The sequence below is a fragment of the Sander vitreus genome, chromosome 19 (genome assembly GCF_031162955.1).
Source record: "Sander vitreus isolate 19-12246 chromosome 19, sanVit1, whole genome shotgun sequence".
Classification (NCBI taxonomy): Eukaryota; Metazoa; Chordata; class Actinopteri; order Perciformes; family Percidae; genus Sander; species Sander vitreus.
Genome location: NC_135873.1, coordinates 16,798,715 through 16,823,243, shown reverse-complemented (window position 1 = coordinate 16,823,243; position 24,529 = coordinate 16,798,715). Strand labels below are relative to the sequence as shown.

The following is a 24,529-nucleotide window of genomic DNA, read 5'->3' as shown; positions in this document are numbered from 1 at the left end:
TACTGACATCTTACTGGATCTTGGCAATGGATGGTCATGTTTCAATCATTAGAGCCACTCTGTATTTTTTCTGCTCACGGTTTGACTTCAACTGATCCTGTAGTTTCTGCACCTCCCTGTTTAATTTAGCTTTGGCAGCCCTCCTTTTTTCTTCTCCCAAGATCACATTGTCTAAAACAAACATATGTATGTGTAAATATTTTGTCACTTAACCATTTCAACAGTCAGCAAAAATAGACATTGCCAGCCATGAACTACAACAACATAAATTCTTCATTATTGATTTCTCAGTAGCAACTTATTTGAGGGTAGTTACCCATTAATTAATAGATACACATGTAGTAAGTAGCAACACATGGTGCATGGAGTGATACTTGATAGTCATAGAAAACAGCATATCATCATATTGATAGCTACAATACTGTTTCATTGGTGAAAATGCATATATTGTAGATATCGGTGAGTACACTAAAGGAGGTGTAACAAATAGCTCTAACATCTATCTTAAATGGTGTTCACATGACAGTAAATATTGGGTCAATGGCCCTCATTTATGAAACGTGCGTACGACCAAAAACAGGTGTAGGATGGGCGTACGCCGATTCCTACGCAAAGCAAGGGATTTATGAATTTGAATATGAGCGTAGGCTGCGATAAAAACTCACATCTGGTCTGAACTCGTGTACGCAAGTTTTCGAGTCAGTGTGGACATGCGGTGCAGCATATAAAAAGTATAACAGGAGAAGGAGAAGTCATCAGTTGATCACTTATCAGCAATAGCAGATCTGGCTCTTTTAAAAGACCTCTATTCGTCGGTACAACAGTGCACACGTACGCGCACGGGCCACGGTGGAGCGCCCCATCGGATTGCTTAAGGGCAGATAGCTCATGGTCTTGCATCAGCGGGGGGACACTACTATACACGGCAGAAAGAGTCTGCAACATAGTTTTAGCCTGTGGGATTCTGGAGCCAGATGACCCGATGCCCAGAGAGCAGTGTCCACCACAGCCCCAACTGGGGCTATACGAATGAGACAGGATATTATTCCTCGCTTTTAAAAGGTATAGTGTTATGTTTGGCAATGATACTCAATACAGGAAACATGATGATGCACAACATTTTATTTATTCTTCAGGTTTTCGTTTCTCTTTTAAAGTGTTGTTAATGGCCACAAGTGAACGATTTATTTCTGCCATTGACCGAGTTATTTTGGCTTGTTTTTCCAGCCCCTCTGCTGTCAGGAGACAGGGTCGGGGTGGTGGTCCAGCACGGGGGGCGGAGGACACACGCTCTCCCTCACAGCTGTTGCCTGGTTCTGACTCATGAAAAAAACACGAGTAAAATGAAAGACACTGCATAAACTCTGCTACTGTGTGTTTATTTAAATATAGGTAAACCATGTAGGCCTAAGAGATTGCAGTATAAGCCTGTATATTACTATGGGGACTATAGCATACATATGTCAAGGATGTATAAATTAAATAAACGTCAGCTGGAGTCCGATTTACCACAGCAACACTGTTGACTGCATCAGTGATCTCTTTCCATTCTCCATTCTTTCTACAGCCTTAATCCCAGTTCTCAGGCTGCCAAATAGTACACACGTTAGTGCAAATGAACCTGAGACATCAGGGTTTCAATCTCCACCTCTGAAAAGTGCCGCTTCTCAGCCAGATTACGTCTCACCATGTTGTAAATTGTAGGGGCGAGGCCTCAAAACCCAGAATATATTGGGGCGTGACATATAAATTACGATCGTTTCCAGCCGTTGCATTTATCAATGTACGTCCATTCTTACGCTCTGATTGCTGTGATACGAACGTTTCATGAGTCACACGTGAAGCCTGTCGTAAGAGGATTTCTGCGCTCATATCTGCGCTGGTTTCTACGTTGCGTTGATAAATGAGGGTCAATGTCTCTGTAATGCATACTTCAAAGTTCTTTCAGGATCAGTTGGCATCTTTAGCCTTATTTGTACAGTATTTGATTTACAGATGACATGTGAATCTGAAATTTCACAAGGCTCCTCTGTAATGAAATGTAGTCTGTGGATTTGGACTATAATTATTTACTATATAAGTACTCCTAAAAATAAAAATCACTATGCGATGCTATACTTTCCCCATGTAGTTTTGGCCCAAACAAACAAAGCAATTACCAGAAATTACTACATCTTATACCCATCAAGTAAAAGTGATGCCTATTTCACTGTTCATTGTACAGATAGTTCCTTTACCTTTCTTTACTTAAACATATCTTCATGATCTGTGCTTACACTAACTTGCATTCCTCAATAACCTAAATGTCTGTCCTGACCTTGAAGTCCCAGGTTGAGAGCTGACTGGAGGATCAGGCCTTACTGGAGGCGTGTTTAATCCTTCAAGTACCTTTTTCCTAGCATTACTCCTCTTATGAGCTTCTTTTTACTTTTCTTGCTGGGCACACTGCATGCTCATCCTGCAGTCTTTTAGCCTTTTCTTCTTTCCTGTTTCTACATCTTTCCTCCACATCTTTCTTGTTTTCTACTGTACTGCTGTCTCCTCTGTTCATCAGCATCACACCTGCCAATATAGCAACTCTGCCTTTCAGCAGCGCTCAATGATGTGAATTAACTCAGTATATCAATTTACATGTTTAAAAAGCTCAACGTATTGAAAATGATCTGAACATGATCATCCAGGTAACCTTATCATGTTTCTTCTTCTCCTAATTGTGCCGTTGGAGAAGCTGCTGTTCTTGTACCTCACGTCTAAATTATGAATCTTCCTGCTAAATGCTTTCTCACCTATTTGTCCTAGTGAATTTTAGGAGCAACATATGAGAAACAGGTCATACAACACTGAATAAAAAAAAATAGCAACAGGGTTGCATTGGTTCGAGTGGTGCACTCAGTCAAGGCTGAAAAGATTGGACCAATATGAACAATAGAATAGAGGACTTACCTTTGGTCTATTCTTGGTGTTAGAAAATGGCTTGATGATGTAATTTCTTCATGTGACTGAGTGTTTTTTCTCTTCCTCTGCCAGGTAAATAGATTTCGGTAACAGGATTGTGCGCATGTTGTGTTACATGAAAGTGATGTAACCATACTTTAAACAGAAAATGATTAAAACATACAGGATTACATCCGAAACATAACAATACAATACACAATGTTTGCAAAGAGAGAAAGCCGACAGTAGGCTGTTTAACCAGGTGACATTTGCAGCTGTCCTTACCTTTATTACTTAGATTATATACATTTAAAACCTTAAACTGAAGTTTCCTAAACTCTCAACAACTGAACAAATTAATCCTAATCAAAAGATAATTTAGTGGATTAAATAGTCACTTCATATTCAAAACAAACCCAAATGTGCACAAATCAAAACTCCTAAGACTCAGACTAAATAAAATAACTGTCAAAATTAACAGTTAATGTAGAAATGCCCAAATTATAAATTAAAATCTATTTTCATACTTTAAATTTAGGTTTTCTTCCACTGCTTATCTATGCTCACTGCAGAAGTGAAAGACTCATTATCCACTTAAATCTTAAGAAATTAAATAATGATCAATTATTTAATGATAATGTGAATTCTAAATGTATTTAATGTAATTAATTGTGTTTTGTCATTAATATGTTTGTGCTTGAGTTAACAGGTTTTAATGGTTGAGATTTAGCTGATCACAGGCCTCTGTGAGTCACCCTGCAACTCTATCTGTCTCTCCCTCCTTTTCCCTCCACAGTGTAGCCATGTGACTGAAGTGACCAATCACAAAAAATCTCTATCTGCCCCTCCCTCCTTTTCCCTCCACAGTGTAGCCATGTGACTGAAGTGACCAATCACAAAAAATCCCCCCAGCTAGGCAACGAGCCATCCAATCAGAAATATCCCACTTCTTCAGACTCCTCCTCCCAGGAGTACACGAGTGTGTACTATAGGGGGAGCTCACGATCACATGAGAAAACACCAATTTCCGTAATTACTATTCCTGTGAGGACTTTTGCTGAAAATTACAGAGCATGAAGTTTATACCCTCAGGAGGCTATTTCAGCATTTTTTTTGTGAGGACCACCCAAAATGTCCTCACAACAAAAAAATGTCCTCACAAAAAAGGTTGTTTCTCAATAATTGGTCCTCACAAGTATAGCAAAACCAACACACACACACACACACACACACACACACGTATCACCTCTGATCTTTTAGAATGGTAACAGGAGTCAGTGCAGTCAGACGTGGGAGCTGTTCGCTGTCCGCCGTGTTGTTGGGAATCCCGGGGCTCGCGGTGGCAGCACATCATGACTTGGAGTGATTCAGCTCATATCTGCAAAACATGATGTGCTGCTAGAGCGCACCCTGGACACGGAGACCAGGAGTCAATCACACTGACTGGCTCGCACTGCACACACTCAGGGGTGGGGTGGGGGGGAAGGAGACACCAGTTTGGATAGACCTTATTGATACCAAATTGGGAAGGTTCAGTGCTACAGCAGCAAATATAAGACACACAGCACCAGACAGAATATACAAGAAAAAATAAATAGGATGGAATACAAGAACAACTACTCAAAAAATATACACAGGAATGAATGTACAAGTGGTGAATAAAAATGTACAACCTACTTAAGTAGTATTTATAAAGATGTAAGTAACACCCAACAACACGGAAATTCAAGTCATGTTTTTTTTCTTCTTTTACAAATGTTCTCATGTTCATTCAGGTACCTATTAATTCATCAGTTTAATTTTCATAAAACATGCCTTAATATCTTAATTTAAATGTATAAGACATGCATAATAGCTGCACACTGATTAAAAAGGGATCTCTTTCAGCAGCTAACTTCAGCCAAATGTGTAACAATCCAAACGAAAATGACTATTAATACTAATTATTCTGAAGATCAACACACACAGTGGGGTGTGAATGTTCTGTATCATTTGGAAGGGAAATCTAACACAAACAAAATGGTTGAAGAGGACAAAATGGAGGAAGAAAAAAAAGGACCAGAAGTGAAGAGTACATGAGACACACTGCTTATCTGCTTTAAGAATCACTGTAGGAAAATGGATTCAAATCTGCATTTATGTTCAGAACTATAAGAAAACATATTGTCACTTTCTTTGCCCTTTTTCTTCTATTCTCTTCTCACTGTGTTTGTGTTTAGTGTACAAAACCCTTTTTGGTGGAGATGAACCTGCTCATGTATTTTTTTCAGACCCATTTCACATATTAAAATTTAAAAAAAATCCTTATCCTTATGCTACTTTAGTTAAGATACTCTTATTTAGACAGGAGACAGACGGCAAAGAAAACTAATTAAGTACCACAGAAAGTTATACAAATGAAATGGAATTGTGCCTGTGATAAACCATAGCCCAGTGAAACAGGACAGGAACACCAGAATGAAATAGTAGAAACAGAAAAAGTGTCTCCATCTTTGCTTCGGACACTGATACCTATCTCCACACTGCAACAACACATCTTAACATCTCATCTACAATCGTTTTAAACACCTTCTTAAATAAATCTACAATCGATTAGATTGTTTGACGGATCAGTTTATAAGAAGGTTCTAGTCATATTTCTCTTCATACTTGTGCCTCTATCTGAGTTTAAAATACTGACAATTTCTCAAAATGTTATGTAAATTAGAAGAGCGCAGGTTTCCAATGTCTGCTGTTAAAACTATATGCACAACAGTATTGCTACTCGTTAAATAACCCCAAATAAAAAAAAAAAGAATAAAAAGTGGACCAGATGGAGTTTGGGAGAAAGGATCCAGAGGGAAGATGATCAGCTGAGCAGCATCTTACCTGCAGAGGCTCACTGAAACACTGTTAGTGGGAGGGGGCGGGGCCGCGTTCAGTTGTATTACAAAGGCTTGTTTATTGGTCCAGTTTAGAGGCGCAGCATCCCTACACGCGGCCTGTTTTCACTTCACGTGTTTTCCATCCTGAAGCTGCAGCTCAGTCTATCATGTGTCACAAGTGTTGCTGGTGAAAAAGAAAACAAGTCAGGTTGAAGGAATGATCCTAACCTGCTAGTGTTTGATTTAAGAACATGCAAAAATTTATAATTAATAATAATAATAAAAGAAGATCGTAATTTATTTCCACACTGCCAATACAGAATGCCACAGCTGCAGCTAACTGTTATTTTATACAGCCATCAACTGATTACTGATTAATCATCTGCTCTATAAAATGTCAAGAATTCAAGTGTCCACCAAAGTGACATCTTTAAATTGCTTAATTTATTTTAAATATTCAATTAACATGATATGAAACAGAGAAAAAGCAGCACAACCTCACACTGGGTTTGGATCCAAATAAAATGATCTAAATTAACAAAAGCACAGGGAAACCCTATCATATAATGGGAATGTACGAAGTGCTGTTGTGAAGCAAAGTGATTCCATCACCTGAGCAGCCATCTTAATGCCACATAACCAACCAGCCCTGAGCCATGAGAGCAGACTCAACAACTTAAACAAGGTTCTAGATGAACACATTAACATCGTCATCAAAGCCAAACGTGTTCAACAGGTGTAAACAAACATGTCTTTAAAATGTAATTTTATATGGCAATATTGATACATAGTGTGTTATAGTATTTCTTTCTGGAAAATCAATTGAGGAATTGTTAATGGCTCAAATACCCAGAGGACTCAGTCTGTTTTTGGCCAATCTAGTGAATTAAATACTAGAGAAATCAAGTCACTTCATTACAATAATTAAAAACGTATTATAAAAATCCAGTACTATCGTAGATCTGGCCTCACAAATCAGATTGTTTAAGGGATAGACACCATTGCATTAACACATTGGTTTTATTGATTTATATATTTTTATGGATGGCAAATGTATGTCTCAGACATCACTATTACAAACTACAGACAAGGCTACGACAAAACTACAGTAGAGCTACAAACACTTATTGATAAAAAGTCAGGTGTTAGAAAATAGTTTAAAATGCTCTTCATGATTTTCAGAGTCCGAGTATATGTCTTCAAATGTATGTTTTGGCCAACAGTACAAAGCCAAAGATATCTTTGACATTCTTGCTTGATAAATGATTTCAATGAATAATTGATCAAAATTGTTAACGATATATATTATCTATTGTTTGACAATCCGTTCATGAATTCATCATTTCAACATTGAACTACAATGTGAATGGCATATAAGTGCAAACTTTGAGTTGTGCTGCATTGGGCTACAACTAACACATTTGTTTTTTAATTGTCAATTAATCTACAGATTTCTTTTTGTCTCTAAAATGTCAGAAAATAATCAAGAATGCACACACAAGTTCTCAAAGCCCAGAGTGAGTGATGTTTTTTTTTTTATTTGTTTCAGATTAATTTTCTGTCAATCGACTAATCATTTAATTGACCATTGTTTCTACACTAAAATTTATGAAATACATTAGATACTGAAACGGCAAGCCAAAGGTTGTGCTGTCATTTTGTAACTGTAAAGCTGAAAGAAAGTTTGAGTGCAGGATACAGGAGCATATCAAGGCCTGTAAGCACCACACCCGACTGTGTGTACTTAAGATTTTGACTTTCAGAAAAGTTAGATTTAAGTGGTAAAAATGCTCATATACATCAAATGATCTGCCACTAATTAAATATTAGAAATTCAAATACACTTTTAAAAAAAAATCAGATGCGTAATTTAGAAGATGGGGCAACATTTAAGACAAATATGGACATGATGAAGTGGAAAAGGCAGAAGTGTAACTGGTGCTGAGCCTCCAGGACTGCTCACGTCAAGCCCTTTCAAGCCATACGAGCACACAGTCCATCAGAAAGAGCTTGGCTGATGGAAGCTGATTGGATTTGAAACAAGAGATCATGTCAGCAGGGAGAGCAGCGACAGACAGGCATTAGATTCAGACCCAAACTTCCAGGCTCATTCAAAGAAAAAAAAAACAACATGAAACGGCGAGAGAGAGAGGTAGACAGAGAAGGGGGGTGAGGGACTGAGAGAAGGGGAAAAAAAGAGCACAACTAAAATTGTAGTGAAGGGAAAGGAAGGAGAAAGAAGCAACGCAGAGCTGAGAAAAGCTCCCCTCTGTGGCCTGCTGCTCTCTCCTTTCACAGCCACAGAGGCCATTTTAAATGCTTCAGAGAAAAAAGGATTAACTTACCGTCTGCTGCTGAGATCACAAACCAAATGATGGAAGGACTAACTAGCCCTAACTACTGCCTCACTAACAACACTGGTAGTTGCATGAACACAAGTCCCTGTCTCTCCTCTGGATGCTCTTACCAAAAAGGCCAGGGACACGAACCAGGCACAAACTAGTCCTCAAAAAAATAATAAAAAATAATAATAAAAAAATACACTCACACACACACACACGCTCAAACACAGACACACACGTGCTACATTAAGGCTACAGGATGACAAAGATATTGAAATAAAAATGAAACCAGGAAAAACGGCAGGCCTAAAAAAAAACGTCACTACAACACACACACACACACACATACACACACACACACACACACACACACAGACAGACACACACACACACACACACACAGACAGACACACACACATGCTCCATACAAACACATATCAATGGGAATATACCCAGTCTACTATAGTGACAGGGAGAGAGCAGAAAAAAGGCCTGTTGGGGGTTTCTGGTTGCTCCTGCTTCTGTTCCTAGTAAGAGGGGGGGTGTCAGGGGGGGTTGGGTGGGTGGGGGGGGTTCTGGTCCCAGTCCCAAAAATTGGCCCCCCAAAACCTGAGTGTCCCCCCCTCATCCTTCCTTCCTGGCCCTCCTAGCTATGTGAGTGTGTGTGTCCCAGTCCTCCTCAGTGCTGCCTGCTGCCTCGCTGGAGCCCCAGCTACGCACACTGACACACTGAGGAGGCTCAGTAGGCATAAAAACCTACAGGGCTGCAGCCTTTTTCCCTGGCCATCACTTTCTACAATACAAATCGACATTTTAGGGGACGCCGAAAAATCTGAAAAAAAATCAGGTTGCCCATGCGGGTGTGTAGGAGACAGGTGTGAAAGGAGGGGTCTGACAGAGCTACCGTTTGCGAGTAAAAAATTAATTTGTGGGAGGTGAGGGGGCTGCTGCGCTGCAGAGCCGAGCGCCGAGCCAAGCGTCGAGCCAAGCTGCGCAGCTGTCAGACAGAAAGAAAAAGACTGAGGAGACAGGGTGGGAGGAGAGGGAGGGAAATAAAATGAAGAAAGTGTGGCTCTGAGAGGAAGCTCTCTACGCTTGGTTTAAGCAGTCTGCTTTCATGGGTAAAGTTGCAAAATAAAAACCACAACGCAACGACACGAGGGAAGTGAGTGCAACAGGCCGACTTTCGCACACCGAGACACAGAATAGAAAGGGCCAAACGGAGACACAGGTGGACTGGCAATAATGCAGCAATATGCTGTTAATTGCACTGATGGCCCTCAGACTGCTGAAAGTGCTGCTCTCAAACTACACTGCTTTACCAGGAGGACAGAGAGGCCCTGCCCACCCCCTTTCTGTTACGCGTGCACGCACGTGCACGCACGTGCACGCACACACGCACACACACAGACAAAACATAGTGCACATAAAAAAGGCTGTGGTCTAAGTGGGTGAGCTCTAACGTTAAAAAAAAAAAAAAACCTCAGCCAGACACAAAATTGACTGAATTCTCCAGCATTACTCAGTTTAACACTAGTTACCACAGTGGAGGCCCCTAAATACAGAGCATTCTGATTTTACGCTGAATTCATGACCACCCGGCTCCGGGCTATCACCATCCCATCATTCCAGGGTGATAATAATGCAAGGCATGGCATTAAAACTGTCGAGTTCTACACATGGTTTCTTTAAATGTCTGTTTGGAACCACCCAAACTTTGACCACAGATTTGTAATAGACTAATCTTAAAATGCCACCTAAAAGTTCTAAATGAATGGTCAGATTCTCACGCTAATTCATCTTTTAATCAAATCATTCCTGATTTGAGTCTGTAGTTTTATTAAGGTAAAGTCCGTGTGTGTCTGTATGTGTTTAGATCACATTAACTGACTAAGTGAAATTGAAGGCCCATTTTGTCAAGTAAAAAAAAAAAAAAAAAAAGGTTTCAGTAGAAAAACAGGTGTTTACTCAACATATCTGGATATCTGTATCAAATAGCTGACAGTGATACCGTATCAAGGAATTTCAATCTCAATACCAAGCTTTGGTTTTGTGCAGCATTGACGTTTAAACTGCCCATTTTTAAATCTGTTAATTGTTTAAGTAATTACATTTATTTGCTGCTTTTCTCTGTTTTGTTTCACTGTAAACTGAATAGCTTTGGCTTTTTGACAGTCAGACAAAACAAGCAACCTGAACACATCACCTTGGGCTATGGGAAACTGATATGGGATTTTTTCACAATTTATAGACTACATGACTCATTTTTTCTATTTTGTTTTATTTATTTAATTGATAAGGAAAAATATCAGTAGTTTCTGCGCTAAAATGCTCAATAGATGTCTTCCTTTTAAATAAAAAAAGAGAGGTACATTTATACTACAATGTAATTTTATGTTTAGTTAACATCCTAACGTGGCTAAACCGATGGCACATTTAAGTTGATCAATATATCTTAATGTAATGTAAAAAGGCAAATTCATATTATGGATTGTTTCAGTGAAACTAGAGTCCTAGACTATCTGGATGCTAAATTTCACTCTCAACTCTCTATAGTCTCATATTTAGGGCAGGCAGATCTTCTGAATCTAGTAAAAGATATTACAAGAATCCTCTCAATCAGTCCTTTTGTTGTTAATTCATTTAAAGTTATACTCTGCATCACCTCTTCCAATATGATGCATGCAGCACTGAAATAAATAGACGGATGGCAATTTTGAAAATGTCCAGATTGTAGTTTGGGGATTTTGGGATTGTGATGGGGATTGTCAGATAAATTAAGCTATTTGAAGAGTTCCCTTTTAGGCTACTGTAACTTGTGATGGGCAATACTTTCTGCCTTTTTGTTGATGAAATCTATTGAATAGTAGTAATACAGATAATCAATATATTCAGCCCTTAAAAGGACATTTCACTTCACTTTTCACATTTCACTTCACTAAACTCATATTTTAAATGATTGCAAAACAGACAGGATACATTATATGATTATCTACACCCATCTCAAATGTGTGGCTGAGACGGTTGTATTTGTACAGTTTATCCAATATTACGTCTGCATATTAGATGCTAACAACCAGTCTTGGCTTAATTATTGCTGCGCAGTGGGAGGGAGCTGGAGAAATATGTGGACTGCTTAATGCATTCGAACATCAGAGTCCCAGGCACATATTACTCCGCAGAACACTATTTCTCCTATTTAATGCGTATGAAATGATGTTGGCAGTCTTCTGCATTGTATACATGATTAGGCTTGTCATTATTGTACATTATGGCATGGGTTAGGTCGTGATAGTGAAGTTAAACTATGCTATTACTCTTTTATATTTTGCTGGAAAATTCCACGCCATCTCTTTATAAGGCTCACAACATGTTTGTAACGTTATTGAATTCTTTTTTTTTTAACTAATTTATGAAAGAGCATGTTTAGTTAGTTAGTAGAACACAAACCGTAGTGCCAAATTTACATTTAACGTTATTATATGATAATGAATAATAATAAAGACGCTTAGATACATTGTCAGCAGGATAAAATCATGAACTTATATTTGGTTCACTGCACCTGTAACATTGTTACGTTTGCTAACGAGCTGCGGAACTACGACAGTGTGCTAACACTGTAACGTTAATGGCAGGTTGACAGACACGGAGAGCCTTCGGTAAACTGCTGAGTCAGGGTTCCCACTAACGTTTAACCGACGAGTCCGTCCGAGGTTTTTTTTCTAAATCTAAACTGGAATAAAATAGTTTTGCATTAGAGTTAAGTGTGAAGCAGAGGTAGCTGTTTCGTTTAAATGCGGTTAAAGTGTAATTTAGCGTATTTAAAAGCGCATTTAGTCGGAGTGAACGGCCGAAGTGGGCTGGGGTCTTTGGGGAGGGGGCTGTGACTGGGGGAGTGTCCGCTTCCTCAACTTACTCAGTTATCTCCTAAAAGTCTTTTGTACAGAAATATAAAACAATTCCTCCCATGTCAATGTTAGCCCATATATTCAAACTCGGCTTCGAATTATTTTTTTTTTAAACCGACCAGCCTTCAATGTAGAAACGGATAAAGACTCAGCTGTCCGACAAAAGAGCAACGTAAAGCTTTGTTTGTAATGCGCCACAGCCTTTGTTTTAAACAGCAGTTCATTATAGCCTGCTAAGCAGGAGGTTACACAACGGCTTCGCTGTACAGCACCAAATTAACTCAGAAGCAGTTCGTTAGAACTAGGCTATAAGAAGCCCAAAATGTTTATTACCTAACCATACATACTAACAAAGGATACGAAACTGAATATCTAACATAAAATGAAAAAGAATATAGAAAATATTTAATTACTGAATTGCTTACCTTCCGAATAAAAAACTGTCCAAACTGTCCAAAAGCGAAATGGTGTTAAGATATTCCTCGCCTTACAGTAATTATGAAAAAGAGAAAATAAGTGATGTGTAAATGTATTTGAAGCCGGACTCTCATTCTGTGTCAGTGGAGGATTTGAAAGTGGCGCCAACCGCTCTGCTCCTCAGCTCCCCACACAGCCGTCACACACACACAAAAAATAAATAGAAATTCAAACGCGCGCGCAGCAATATTTCACGCGTAGCAAAATGTGCCTATTGATCAGCACAATCGATCCCTGTCGTTACTTTTTAATAATATCGCTCCTGTGATTTTTATTTATTTTTTATGTTAAATTAAAATAACCGTCACAGGCTTTTCTAGGCCGCGGTGCAGCACGGGAGATTGTGCAAGGCGGTTGTGTTTTGAATTTCTAACCGGTCTGGGAAGAGGAGGGCAGTGTCTCCCCCTACAGGGGCCTCTGTGTGTGTGTGTGTGTGTGTGTGTGTGTGTGTGTGTGTGTGTGTGTGTGTGTGTGTGTGTGTGTGTGTGTGTGTGTGTGTGTGTGTGTGTGTGTGTGTGTGTTACTTTAAACATAATACCAGCGTGTGCATGTGCTTAGTTACATTTGAAGACATTACATTTTAAGGATATAGATATAGTCAGAAGATATGTAACCTCTCCTTGGTAAGTGGTAACCAAAGATCGCAGGGCCCAATTGCAGCCAATATTTCAGAAACACGGATACCATGTGACTTTTGTAGATAAGACTTTTTAACTATGCAGCAGTTGTTTTATTTGATCCTCATAAAGTGACTAAATGTCTTATTTTTCACACAGCCTAGGCTACATGTAACAAACTAAAAAACGAGAAAGATGTGAAGAAAGAAGGCATCTAGGTTGACATTTACAATGTAACAATGTAAATGTAAACATGATGATACCAGGCCCACATGTAGTGCTGTTATTTGTTGCAAAATTTTTCCAAACCTGATTTCTGTTAAAAATGTAAATTGATTGAAATTGAAATATACTGCATGCCTCATTTATTAGAATAGTTGCCCTGAACCTTCATTACTCACTATAATATAACAGTCATAAGTGGTGGATGGCGCATGACACATAGGACGAGGTAAAAACAGCTAAGTATTGCACAAGTGGCTGAAATGGTTAGCTAATAGTATTGACTAAACAGTCTAAATAATACTATACCAGAGAATTCTTGTGTATTTTACATGTAGCTGACTAATAATAATTGTGTACTTTAAGTGCATGAAGCCGAGAATATATGTGCAAACACTCCAAATAGTTAGCTAAATGTAATGAATAAATGATAGAAATAAATAGTTTTTCCTTAAGCAGCTGAAATAGTTAGCTAAAACTACTGACTAAACAGTTAATATAGTTAGCTAAAAGTATTGCATTAGCAGCTGAAATAGTTAGCTAAAACTACTGACTAAACAGTTAATATAGTTAGCTAAAAGTATTGCATTAGCAGCTGAAATAGTTAGCTAAAACTACTGACTTGACTAAACAGTTAATATAGTTAGCTAAAAGTATTGCATTAGCAGCTGAAATAGTTAGCTAAAACTACTGACTTGACTAAACAGTTAATATAGTTAGCTAAAAGTATTGCATTAGCAGCTGAAATAGTTAGCTAAAACTACTGACTAAACAGTTAATATAGTTAGCTAAAAGTATTGCATTAGCAGCTGAAATAGTTAGCTAAAACTACTGACTAAACAGTTAATATAGTTAGCTAAAAGTATTGCATTAGCAGCTGAAATAGTTAGCTAAAACTACTGACTAAACAGTTAATATAGTTAGCTAAAAGTATTGCATTTGCAGCTAAACCTGTTCGAGTCGTGATTCACTCGGATCTTTAACCCAAGTCTTTAAATTGACTCACGAATCGCGAGTCTCTAGTATCACATTGAGTCCTACTACAATTCAATCTAAAATGATAACAGGGCCACACACAAACCTCTTGCAACGTTAGATTCTACTATTCCTAGCCATCTTAGCTGCAAAAAACTTTATAACGTATAATTTCGTAGGCAAAAGCAACTCCACAAGTCAACTCAAGCGCCTGAGTGAGCAGAGAGACAGACCCGACTCAGAGCCGGAAGCTCGCAGACCATGGGATTTACTCGAGAACTCACGAGTCAATGAGGGCTCGTGAGTTGTCGTGATTCATGAGTTGTCAGTGATTCATGAGTTCTCGCGCGAATCAGCCGGCTATATGAGTGGATCTGATTCAGACGAGCAAGTGAAGTCTCTCCTTGAGCAAAGACTAAAGCAAATCCACAACAAAAGCCATTCTTTCACTTCTGAAATAACATAAAATGTTCTGCACGCAGCCTAGCTAGGCCTACTGTAGGTTTTGGTGTATAAATGTAGTATGTTAAATGCAATTTGGTCGAGCAGACAGTCCGAAACATTACAAGCTTGCCTCGGCTCAGCTCGCAGACAACTCATGAGTTGCCGACAACTCACGAGTCCTCGATGACTCGTGAGTTGTTGACTCGTGAGTTGTTGATGACTCGTGAGTTCTTGAGGGAGTCCGTCAATCCCGCGAATCAGCCAGCTACGTATGTTGTTATTATGAGTGGATCTGATTCAGACGAGCGAGTGAGGTCGCTCCTCGAGCTCAGAGTAAAGCATATCAACAACAAAAGCCATTCTTTCACTTCTGAAATAACATACAATGTTCTGCACGTAGCCTAGCTAGGCCTACTGTAGGTTTTGGTGTATAAATGTAGTATATTAAAATGCAATTAGGGCGAGCAGACAGTCCGTAAGCTCAGCTCGCCGACAACTCATGTTTTATTTTTGTCTTCAAAAAACTTTATTATTCAAGTACAGATACACGTACACATTGAAAACATTAAATGCATACATACATACATGAAAAAGGGGCGCATGGAATTTACATTAAAGAGGTTGTAAGTCATTGTGAATGTTCAGAGTCCGGATGGCTTTCTTATTTGTCAGTCCTATTAAAAGTTTCAAAATATAATTTCATGTCATTTTTAAAGTAAACTCGCACAACCCGGATCAGTTTAGTGAGTGACTCAGAATAACCTGAATCCTTAAAAAGAATCAAGTTTGCCAGGCCTAGTTGCAGCTAAAATAGTTAGCTTAAACTATTGAGTAAACAGTTAACAAGTTAAGTTAGCAAGTAATGGATACACAGTTGAATCATTAAGCTTTACTCCAAAGTAGTAGTATTGCTGACAAAATCAACCCAAATACTGACAGTTAAGGTGTATGAAAAAATGAATAGTCTTATACATTTGGAACACATTGGGAATTGATGAAGGGGAGGCCTATGTGAGTTCATCTGACAGAGCTGTGGTGGTACCTCAGACCAAAAAGGTTGGGAACCACTGTTCTATACTACAATATAGAACTACCATCTATTACCAATTTCTTGTTCATCATTCAGCTAACTGTAAATACGCCTTCACTTTCATAGGTTTGGGCTTAAGGACATGTTGTTCAGTCAACCGTTTCTAATACATTTTAAAGCAGGATTTGTAAACCCGTAAAATCAAAATCCTGAGGGGTTCTCTGGTTGTCTGTGGACAAGTATGTTACTAACATAATACAGCCCATTAGAAAGTATCTAGTTTAGTAGTAGTTTGCTTCTTTGGTATGCCTGCCTTATGCACATTATGCAGTCTTCCCCAGTGACATTTTTGATATGAACCACCAGAAAACATTCAGAATTCATCAATGATCTAAATAGTTCCAGCAAGAGAATAATGCGCACTTGAGCAGTTTTAATGCAGCATGTACATGCATAGTACGCATTCCTGTAGCTGGTTTTGTGCGCAGAGAACAAGCTAGATAACTCTGGGTCCCGAAACTCTCCTAAAAGCATTATTAATTCAATGTTTGGTTTGAGGTAACAGGTCAAACGTGGTTCAGTGGCTACATTTGTATTCTCTTCTTTTCAGTTGTTGTGATTGAAAATGGATAGAACAAGATAGTTAGAACGAGAGTATAAATAAATGATAAGCTTGCTTTCGAAGGGCAGCACAATGGATCTGTGGTTAGCACCGTCATCTCACAGCAATACCAGGGTCTGGATTCAGACCTCTGCCTTGTACTTCCCATGTTCATGTAGGTTTCCTCTGGGTACTCAGGTGTTCCTCAGACATCCAGATGAAGTAGTTTGGAGACTTGGTGTTTGCTGCAATCCTTTCATCTAGAGCTACCAACAGGTAACATTTCCATTTGTCCAACACTTCAGTTTAAGTCAAAGCAAGATTTATTGAAGTGCATTATCACACTAAAATGTATCATATTTCCTAAACAACAATATTAGAATAAGTACTTACACTGTAAGATGCATTAATAGTTCATTAAAAGAAAATAAGAGCATGTAGAATAAGAGAGTGATACAGTAATAACAACAAAAATGTTACATGCTAGAACAACAGTTAAAGCTACAGTGCGTAGTTTCTGTCTCCCCCATGAGGAATTCTAAGTAATGACAACAAAACTGTTGGCGCATCCACATGATACATCCCCTTCCTTGATCGCGGACCACCCCTCCCCCTCCTCCACGCAGTTGCTAGTAGCCAAGGAGGACACGGAGGATTAAACAAACATGATGGACTCTTCAGAAGAGGTCATTATCTTCACTCGATTTTCTGCGCGCGAAAGTCGCAGGACGACACAATTTTACTGAGAAATACAGAGAGAGTTTCGTGGAGCTGATAGTCTTAATTAACTTTGTATCAACTCATCTGGCAACGACTTGAATGTAACGGACGTTCATTAAATATAAAGAAGTTACGCACTTAAAGCTTTAAGCAGGATGAGGGTTACAGACATGTCATGAACCAGACAAATAGAATGCTGTGGGCTATACATTTTTTGGGGTTTTGAGCATAGACAGTATAAAACATGGACGTCTCCTTGACGTCACACATTCTGAAGAGCCAACATGAAGCTCAAAGGTGATGGCTCCTGGTGGCTCCGGCCGTGAACTTTGCAGTGCCTGGCGTCGGCTAATCAAAAAATGGGCAAAGAGGTGGAGTGCGGATGGAGCTGAGGCGACCGAATGAAGATACTCAGACTATACTTGCCTCCTGGCACACCCTTAATTATGCAGAACTTTAATCCTTAAACTTTTACAGTTGTCATGAAGAGGGAACTTAGCTAAAGAGACCAAAACTGTTTGTGGATTGACTCCCTTTTGGAGCTAGCCTCAAGTGGCCACTCAATGAACTGCAGTTTTTGGCACTTCCATATTGGCTTTATTGTCCAGCACCGGAGGTTGCGGCTTGGTTTTGAGTCTGGCCTTAAAGGGATACTTCATCGTCATCCGCTGCGTCACCCAACAGATTTCGGCAGACCTCCGCTGCACCGCGGGGAGCTCCTGGTGCCACAGAGGGAAGCCAAACATCGTTTATCTGCCCACACTAAGGTGACACATGGCTGGTTTAAAATAGTATCCCTTTAAAGTTCTGATATTATGCTTTTTGGCTTTTTCCCTTTCCTTTATTGTGTTATATATCTTTTTTTGGCATGTTATTGGTTTACAAAGTAAAACAGCCCAAAGTCCACCCCAAAGGGACTTACCATCTCCAACAGAAAACACTGTTCACAAACTGCTCCAAACAGCTCTACTGTAGTCCAGCCTTTACTTCAGAGACAAACGTGGTCACTTTGGAACACACGTTATAATGCTCACCTAACTGCTAGCGTGGCACACCCTCATACTCTGCTTCTGACTGGCTAGTAGTCCTTACCTAGCTACTGTCAGGGCACGCCCTCATACTCTGCTTCTGACTGGCTAGTAGTCCTTACCTAGCTACTGTCAGGGCACGCCCTCATACTCTGCTTCTGACTGGCTAGTAGTCCTTACCTAGGTACTGTCAGGGGCACGCCCTCATACTCTGCTCCTGACTGGCTAGTAGTCCTTACCTAGTTACTGTCAGGGCACGCCCTCATACTCTGCTCCTGACTGGCTAGTAGTCCTTACCTAGTTACTGTCAGGGCACGCCCTCATACTCTGCTTCTGACTGGCTAGTAGTCCTTACCTAGGTACTGTCAGGGCACGCCCTCATACTCTGCTCCTGACTGGCTAGTAGTCCTTACCTAGGTACTGTCAGGGCACGCCCTCATACTCTGCTTCTGACTGGCTAGTAGTCCTTACCTAGGTACTGTCAGGGCACGCCCTCATACTCTGCTTCTGACTGGCTAGTAGTCCTTACCTAGTTACTGTCAGGGCACGCCCTCATACTCTGCTTCTGACTGGCTAGTAGTCCTTACCTAGGTACTGAGCATGTGCGACTCCCAACAAAGATGGAACAGAAGTGTGATGCCTCACTCTGTAGCTAAAACAGAGAGCTCAACACACAGGGTGAAAAGAGGAGCTGCAGCAATGTGTATAACAAACAAAAGTATAGTGTTTTAAAAAAAAAATGTAATGATGTAAACCTATTCTGATATAACCTCTAAATACAATTCTGAACCTGAAAATGAGAATTATATGAGCACTTTAAAGATTTCTAAGGAAGGAGCTAATCTAATGTATGTGGAAAGACTTTTATAAGGTTAGGACTGTGGAATAGGCTCTCAAATTTTCATGCATTCTGAAAAGTCATCCAGACAACAAAGAGTATGGAGTGGTTTATATGGTGTAATGAGATCTGAGAGGCATCAAGGAGCTTGCCAGGGTGAGTATTTTGGCGTTTGCTCTGACACTGGCAGTGGAGCTAGATCATGGTTGGCGTGATGGGATCAAATGTTCTGGTTAAGGTTTGGATTCCAGCAGCAGTGTTGTGGCTTTTGACAGATGACTGGGAAAGGCTGGACAAGAGAAAATTACAAAAAAAAAATACAGCTTGGAAGAAATGAATGCATAAATTATAATTAAATTATCTGATCACTACAGAAAAAAAGATGGATTCTGGCAATGTTGCAGAGGTGGTCAAAAACATGACTAGTAGCTAAGGGTTCATACAAAATGTGGTCTAAACATGTCTAAAGGCAAAAGTTCAGTTCAGGCAGTGTCCCTTTGAAGGAATTCATGGTGTTGCACTCGTTTGTAGACACAAAAAGTAAACACACACCTGGCCAGTCACTGTGTAAGTAGGTGTGAATGTAGGATTGTCGCTTAAAAGTTGCAAGAATTGCGAGACGCTTTTACATACGGTATCAGTAAAATATAACCCCATTTTATAGCATTTTATTTTGCCATCTCAGAGGTTCTCCAAATAAAGGGGAGGGTATTTATTTTCAAGGCGACAGTAACTGCACCAGCACACTGTCAACAGAATATTCACGAAACGCTTACATGTGGAATGTCACACCACGAATACAATGTATCTTGCTTTCAACACAGCTTGTCAGATTGTCTAAAAACCATCTGAAACCCCCTCACCAAACACCATTCTGACAGCGACAATATTTGCAACTTTAACAGCAATTGGCAAGTCTGCAAAGATGGGAAAGTCTGCACAGTTTGAACACCTGTCAAGCTCTATTATTTTCATCCTTCACAGAACTACTTCAGGCATTTGCTGTGTACGTATACAACAGAATGCAACACCATGAATGCCTTCGTGGAGAGAAGTCTGACAGTGTGCGCCGATATTCCCATTTGACTGATCATTGTTCCTTGTTCTTCTCTATGACTTTTCTAGTGCAGCCATCCGGAACAGGTAGAAACACTTTTACCTTTAGACGTGTTTGAATGGCCCGTTGTACGAACAACTTCTTCTTTCAAGCATTGCCGGGCTTTGAAAAGAAATCAGTGATCCCTTAGTAGCACGTTTACTCTGAAACACATTTTAAATACACACCCTGTAAAATTACAGATAATCACCATAATGAGATGTCACATTTGCATTCATGTTTACCCCCAGGATAACTTGTATGTACATGTATGGCACATACAATTAGAAATTAAAAGCATGTAAGGTTTCTTTCCTGGTTCTTCTTTAATCATTGCTTTTGCTACAGTGCTCATACTATATATTATTATTTCAACCTACAGTTCATCTAAAATTCTTTCTTTCATTCCTCATCAAAACATTCATTCAACTATATATCTGATTTTTGCTCTGTTCATGTATGATGGACTGTTGTGAAATGTTTTAGTCTCCTTATTGTCATTTCTGTCTCCCAGCCCTCCCTCCTCTGCATCCTCTCCTTTTCCCATCATCCTCAGTGGCAGTAGAATCCCACCATGTTGTTGGGTGGTGGTGCTTACCGCCTGGCAGCAGTGAGCTCCCCCCTTGTCTTTAGTCAAGAAGTAAAGGAGGGCGTTGAGCCATGCGTTGAACGACGCCAAAGGCCTCGTGATCTTATAGCACATGGAGACCATGGTCATAGTGTGACAGGGGACTCCCTTGGTCACTTTCAGCAGGAGGAAGATGGTTCTAGTAACATGAAAAGGGAAGAAACACAGCACAAAGAGAAGGGTGATGGTGATGATGGTCTTGATAGATTTACGTCTGCGATTGGCATAAGGCGAATGGGCACCAAGGAAAATGGATATCCCTTCATCTCTTTCCAGTGTCCTCGACAGTCCATTGCTTCCTCTTCTTCCTCTTGCAACTATTGCGGGGCTATTTCTCTCTCTTCTCTCTAGTCCTCCGTGTCGTCCCTCTCCCCGACCTCTGCAGGATGAGGGCTGAGAATGCAGAGTCCTAAATATGGTCAGAACAACATGAGAGTAACACCAAGCAATTATGGAAAAAGGCACAAAAAAGCCCAGCAAATGGAGTATGATGCCATAGGGTATGTAATCAGGAAACTCCTTATCTATGGCATCGTCCCAACAGTTCTGGTACTCCGTAATGACCCCTCCCATGTTACCATAGCTGGCATTACCATTTATCGATGATATCTCATGGATTGGGTTGTCAATGCTGCTTGTATTGCCGCCAAGCCCTCCCAATCTTGTTACATGACCAGTCTGAGCAAACCGGAAGATAGGGCAGGTCAAAGCAAACACTACAATCCAAACCAGGACACAAGTGCACTTGACAGCCTTCTTGGTCTCTAGTGTGATGACTTTCATTGGGTGGCAGATACCGAGGTACCTGTGGACAGAGATGCAGGTGAGAAAGAAGATGGAGCAGTAGAGGTTAAAGTAGAAGAGAAAACGGACCAGGCGGCACATGAAGTCCCCAAAGACCCAGCGGTCATGCATAATGTAACTAGCCACAAGGAATGGCAGTGACAGGCCATACATAAAGTCTGTAGAGGCCAGGTTCACCATGTAGATCAGTGAAGCATTCCAGCGTTTGGTCTGGCGGAAGGAACGGTAGAGGATGATAGCGTTCAGGGAGATGCTGAAGAGGAACGTGAAAGAGTAACAGATGGGGAGGAAGATGTACTTGTAGGACTCGTCTATGCTGCAAGATGGAGGTGGAGTGGTGGTGGAGGGAGAGCTAAGTAAGTCATGGAGTACTGAGCCACTGATGTTGGGAGGAACTCCACCTGTGGATGACATTGTGATGGATAAAGGGATTTTCATGTGATGGAGAAGTTCAACAAGGCTGTGGCTTGTACGTTTGGGGTTCTGTCAAGCTTCTTTTTCATCCTTATACTCTATTGTTTAATGTTAGTTTTGCATGATCCTGTACAGTAGATTGTTCAGATGATTTCACATGGTCAGATCCATGAGTGGGTGTTCACCTAGAGATAAAGAGAGAAAATAGTCATTTATCTGTACTTATTTAGGATCTCACTTCAACTGATAGACTATGTCTCAGCTCAACAGTACAATCAGTAGTATTTTACTGTTTCTTTGCATAAAATAACCATATCAGTGGTTGCTTTTCATTGGTTTTGATGATTCAGCTTACAGCTGGTTCAAATTGTCGAGTTATGTTTTTACCGCTGTGAAACCATCTTTAGATAAAGTCTATAAATTATTGATTTATGCTGATGATACCATCTTGTATGCCATCGGGTCTAACACAAACCAACCAGGCCTTCTCCAGGTTACAGTCTGCTTTTGACGACCCCCAGACCTCTTTTATTAATTTAAACCTTGCTCTAACCTACATAGGTTTTAGAGTGGATTTTAATGATCACCTATTAGCTTTAAAGGTTCCTCATACCAACTCTGAACCGGGAAAGGCTGGTTTCTGATGTTACGCAAATGTTGTGTGATGTTTCAAATGAACGGCAAAACAAATGGACTTAAAGACACTCATTCCTTTGTATTTTGTCTCTCTTGTAAAAGAGATCTCGATCTCAATGAGACTTCCTGAGTAAATAAAGCCTAACTAACAATTTTGAAGTATTACTGCTCAATGTCAGATAGTCCTCTACTGTTAAAAAGAGATTCCTTAAAAGATGTACTTTGGTTCATGACCATCAGCTTTGGCTGTACTTTGCGTGCGGTGCTATGTAGCTAAACATTGTTACGAATGCTAACATGCTAAACTATATAGCGGACATGCTACATATTACCTCATAAACATCAGCATGTCAACACTGTAAGTATACTAGAATGCTGATGTTAGCATTTAGCTCAGAGTATAACCTCTGTCCTCTGGCTCACATTAAAGGGCAGGAATGGAAATAAGTAATACCTCCCACTTCCCCCCTCACCTTTGAGTGTTTACTAGAGCTTTTGCACAATCTGTTTGACCTCCTGTTGTATGCTGCTGATTCTTAGTGCTTGTTTGCCTTCCTGTGTACAAGGGTATGCTGCTGATTCAGTCTCTTCTCACCCCATTAACTCAGCAATAAGTAACCACACTTCCCCTAGGTGTCTCCATGCACCCTTCTGTACATTGGTCTTGCTCCCACTCCATTGGTACTATGACTCATCGGTGCTGTCTTCACAATCCTAATTTTTTTTTATGTCCCATATGGATAGGTTACAGCATTATCAAAGTCAACACAAGTAGACAGGATTCAGTCAGGCGATGCTTTAGCTCTCAGTTGAAAGCCTCACTATCAGCTGTAATCCTGCATATTAGGCCAGTGCAACTGTGTGTTTGTGTAATGTTAAGTGAGCCATCCGCAGGTTACACCACCACCTCACTTCAGAGTTCAACTAAATAAGGGTAATAGGTCAACCAGTAACATGACATATTAACAGTACGACACAAATAGGATGTAAAAGGTCTACGGTCTATAACCTAAATGTGATCTTACAACCTTTTGTTTGTTTTAAGTTGAATGATTCTGACTTAAAAAACAAGAAAACAGCATGACGTTTTAGACCTGCTTTTTGGCGTGTAACTGTTAATCCTAAATGAAATAACCTCCTTTTAATTTAGTAAACCCTTCAGACAACCATTTGCATCAGGAAGTGTTCCCTTTTAAATACAAATGCGGGCTATTTTTGAAGGAATGATACAAACTTTTAGTTTTTTTGGACGTCTAGCAGACTCTTTAAAAAGTTGCTCAAGTTGCGTAACTCGTTGCAGTGAACATCAAGTCTGCTTCAGTTTCTATCAGTGTAACATTATCATATGCAGTTACTTATGTAAAAATACTAATACCACATTGTAAAAAATACTCTATTAAGTAAAATAAGTTAAAGTCCTGCATTGAAAATGTTACTTAAGTAAAAGTATGTAAGTATCATCAGACAGTTCTGTCAATCAACTAAGTGTTTAATGGTCTAATCATATCAGCTGTACTTGTAGGCCTATATATTGTTGGGTAGTTTAATAAAGATTATTATTTAATAATTAAAGATAAAACATCGTATTTTATAAACTACATGTGTTTTGTGTGCAAAAACGTAATCTGTAAAGTAACTAAAGCTGTCAGATGAATGTAGTGGAGTAAAAAGAAGAATATTTCTCTCTGAAATGTAGCGGAGTAGAAGCTGAAAGTGGCACTAAAAGTAAAGACTCAAGTGAACTACAAGTACTTTAAATGTGTACTTAAGTACAGTACACGAATACATGTACTTACTTACATTACACCACTGATCGTATGATAATGAAGTCAAAATGGAGATTGAAAAGTTGCACTGCATTACCTCTTAATGACAATGTTACTTTGACAAACTTGAACGTGCACTTGATGTTTACTGTGAGGGATTACGTACCTCAAGCAACGTTTTTAGA

General features: G+C 39.7%; 1 protein-coding gene and 1 long non-coding RNA gene across 2 annotated transcripts; both read right to left on the bottom strand.

Moving 5' to 3' along the window:
- Window positions 1–3,847: 3,847 nt before the first annotated feature.
- On the bottom strand, window positions 3,848–12,594 carry LOC144534468 (uncharacterized). Its single transcript, XR_013503551.1, has 3 exons — window positions 12,474–12,594; window positions 5,803–5,982; window positions 3,848–4,344 (listed from the first exon to the last, which is right to left on the bottom strand). It is a non-coding gene; the product is annotated as an uncharacterized LOC144534468 (long non-coding RNA).
- Window positions 12,595–20,517: 7,923 nt separating this feature from the next.
- On the bottom strand, window positions 20,518–21,966 carry LOC144534554 (P2Y purinoceptor 3). Its single transcript, XM_078276542.1, has one exon. It carries the CDS (start codon window positions 21,964–21,966, stop codon window positions 20,518–20,520), a length of 1,449 nt encoding a protein of 482 aa, XP_078132668.1.
- Between the last annotated feature and the right edge of the window lie 2,563 nt (window positions 21,967–24,529).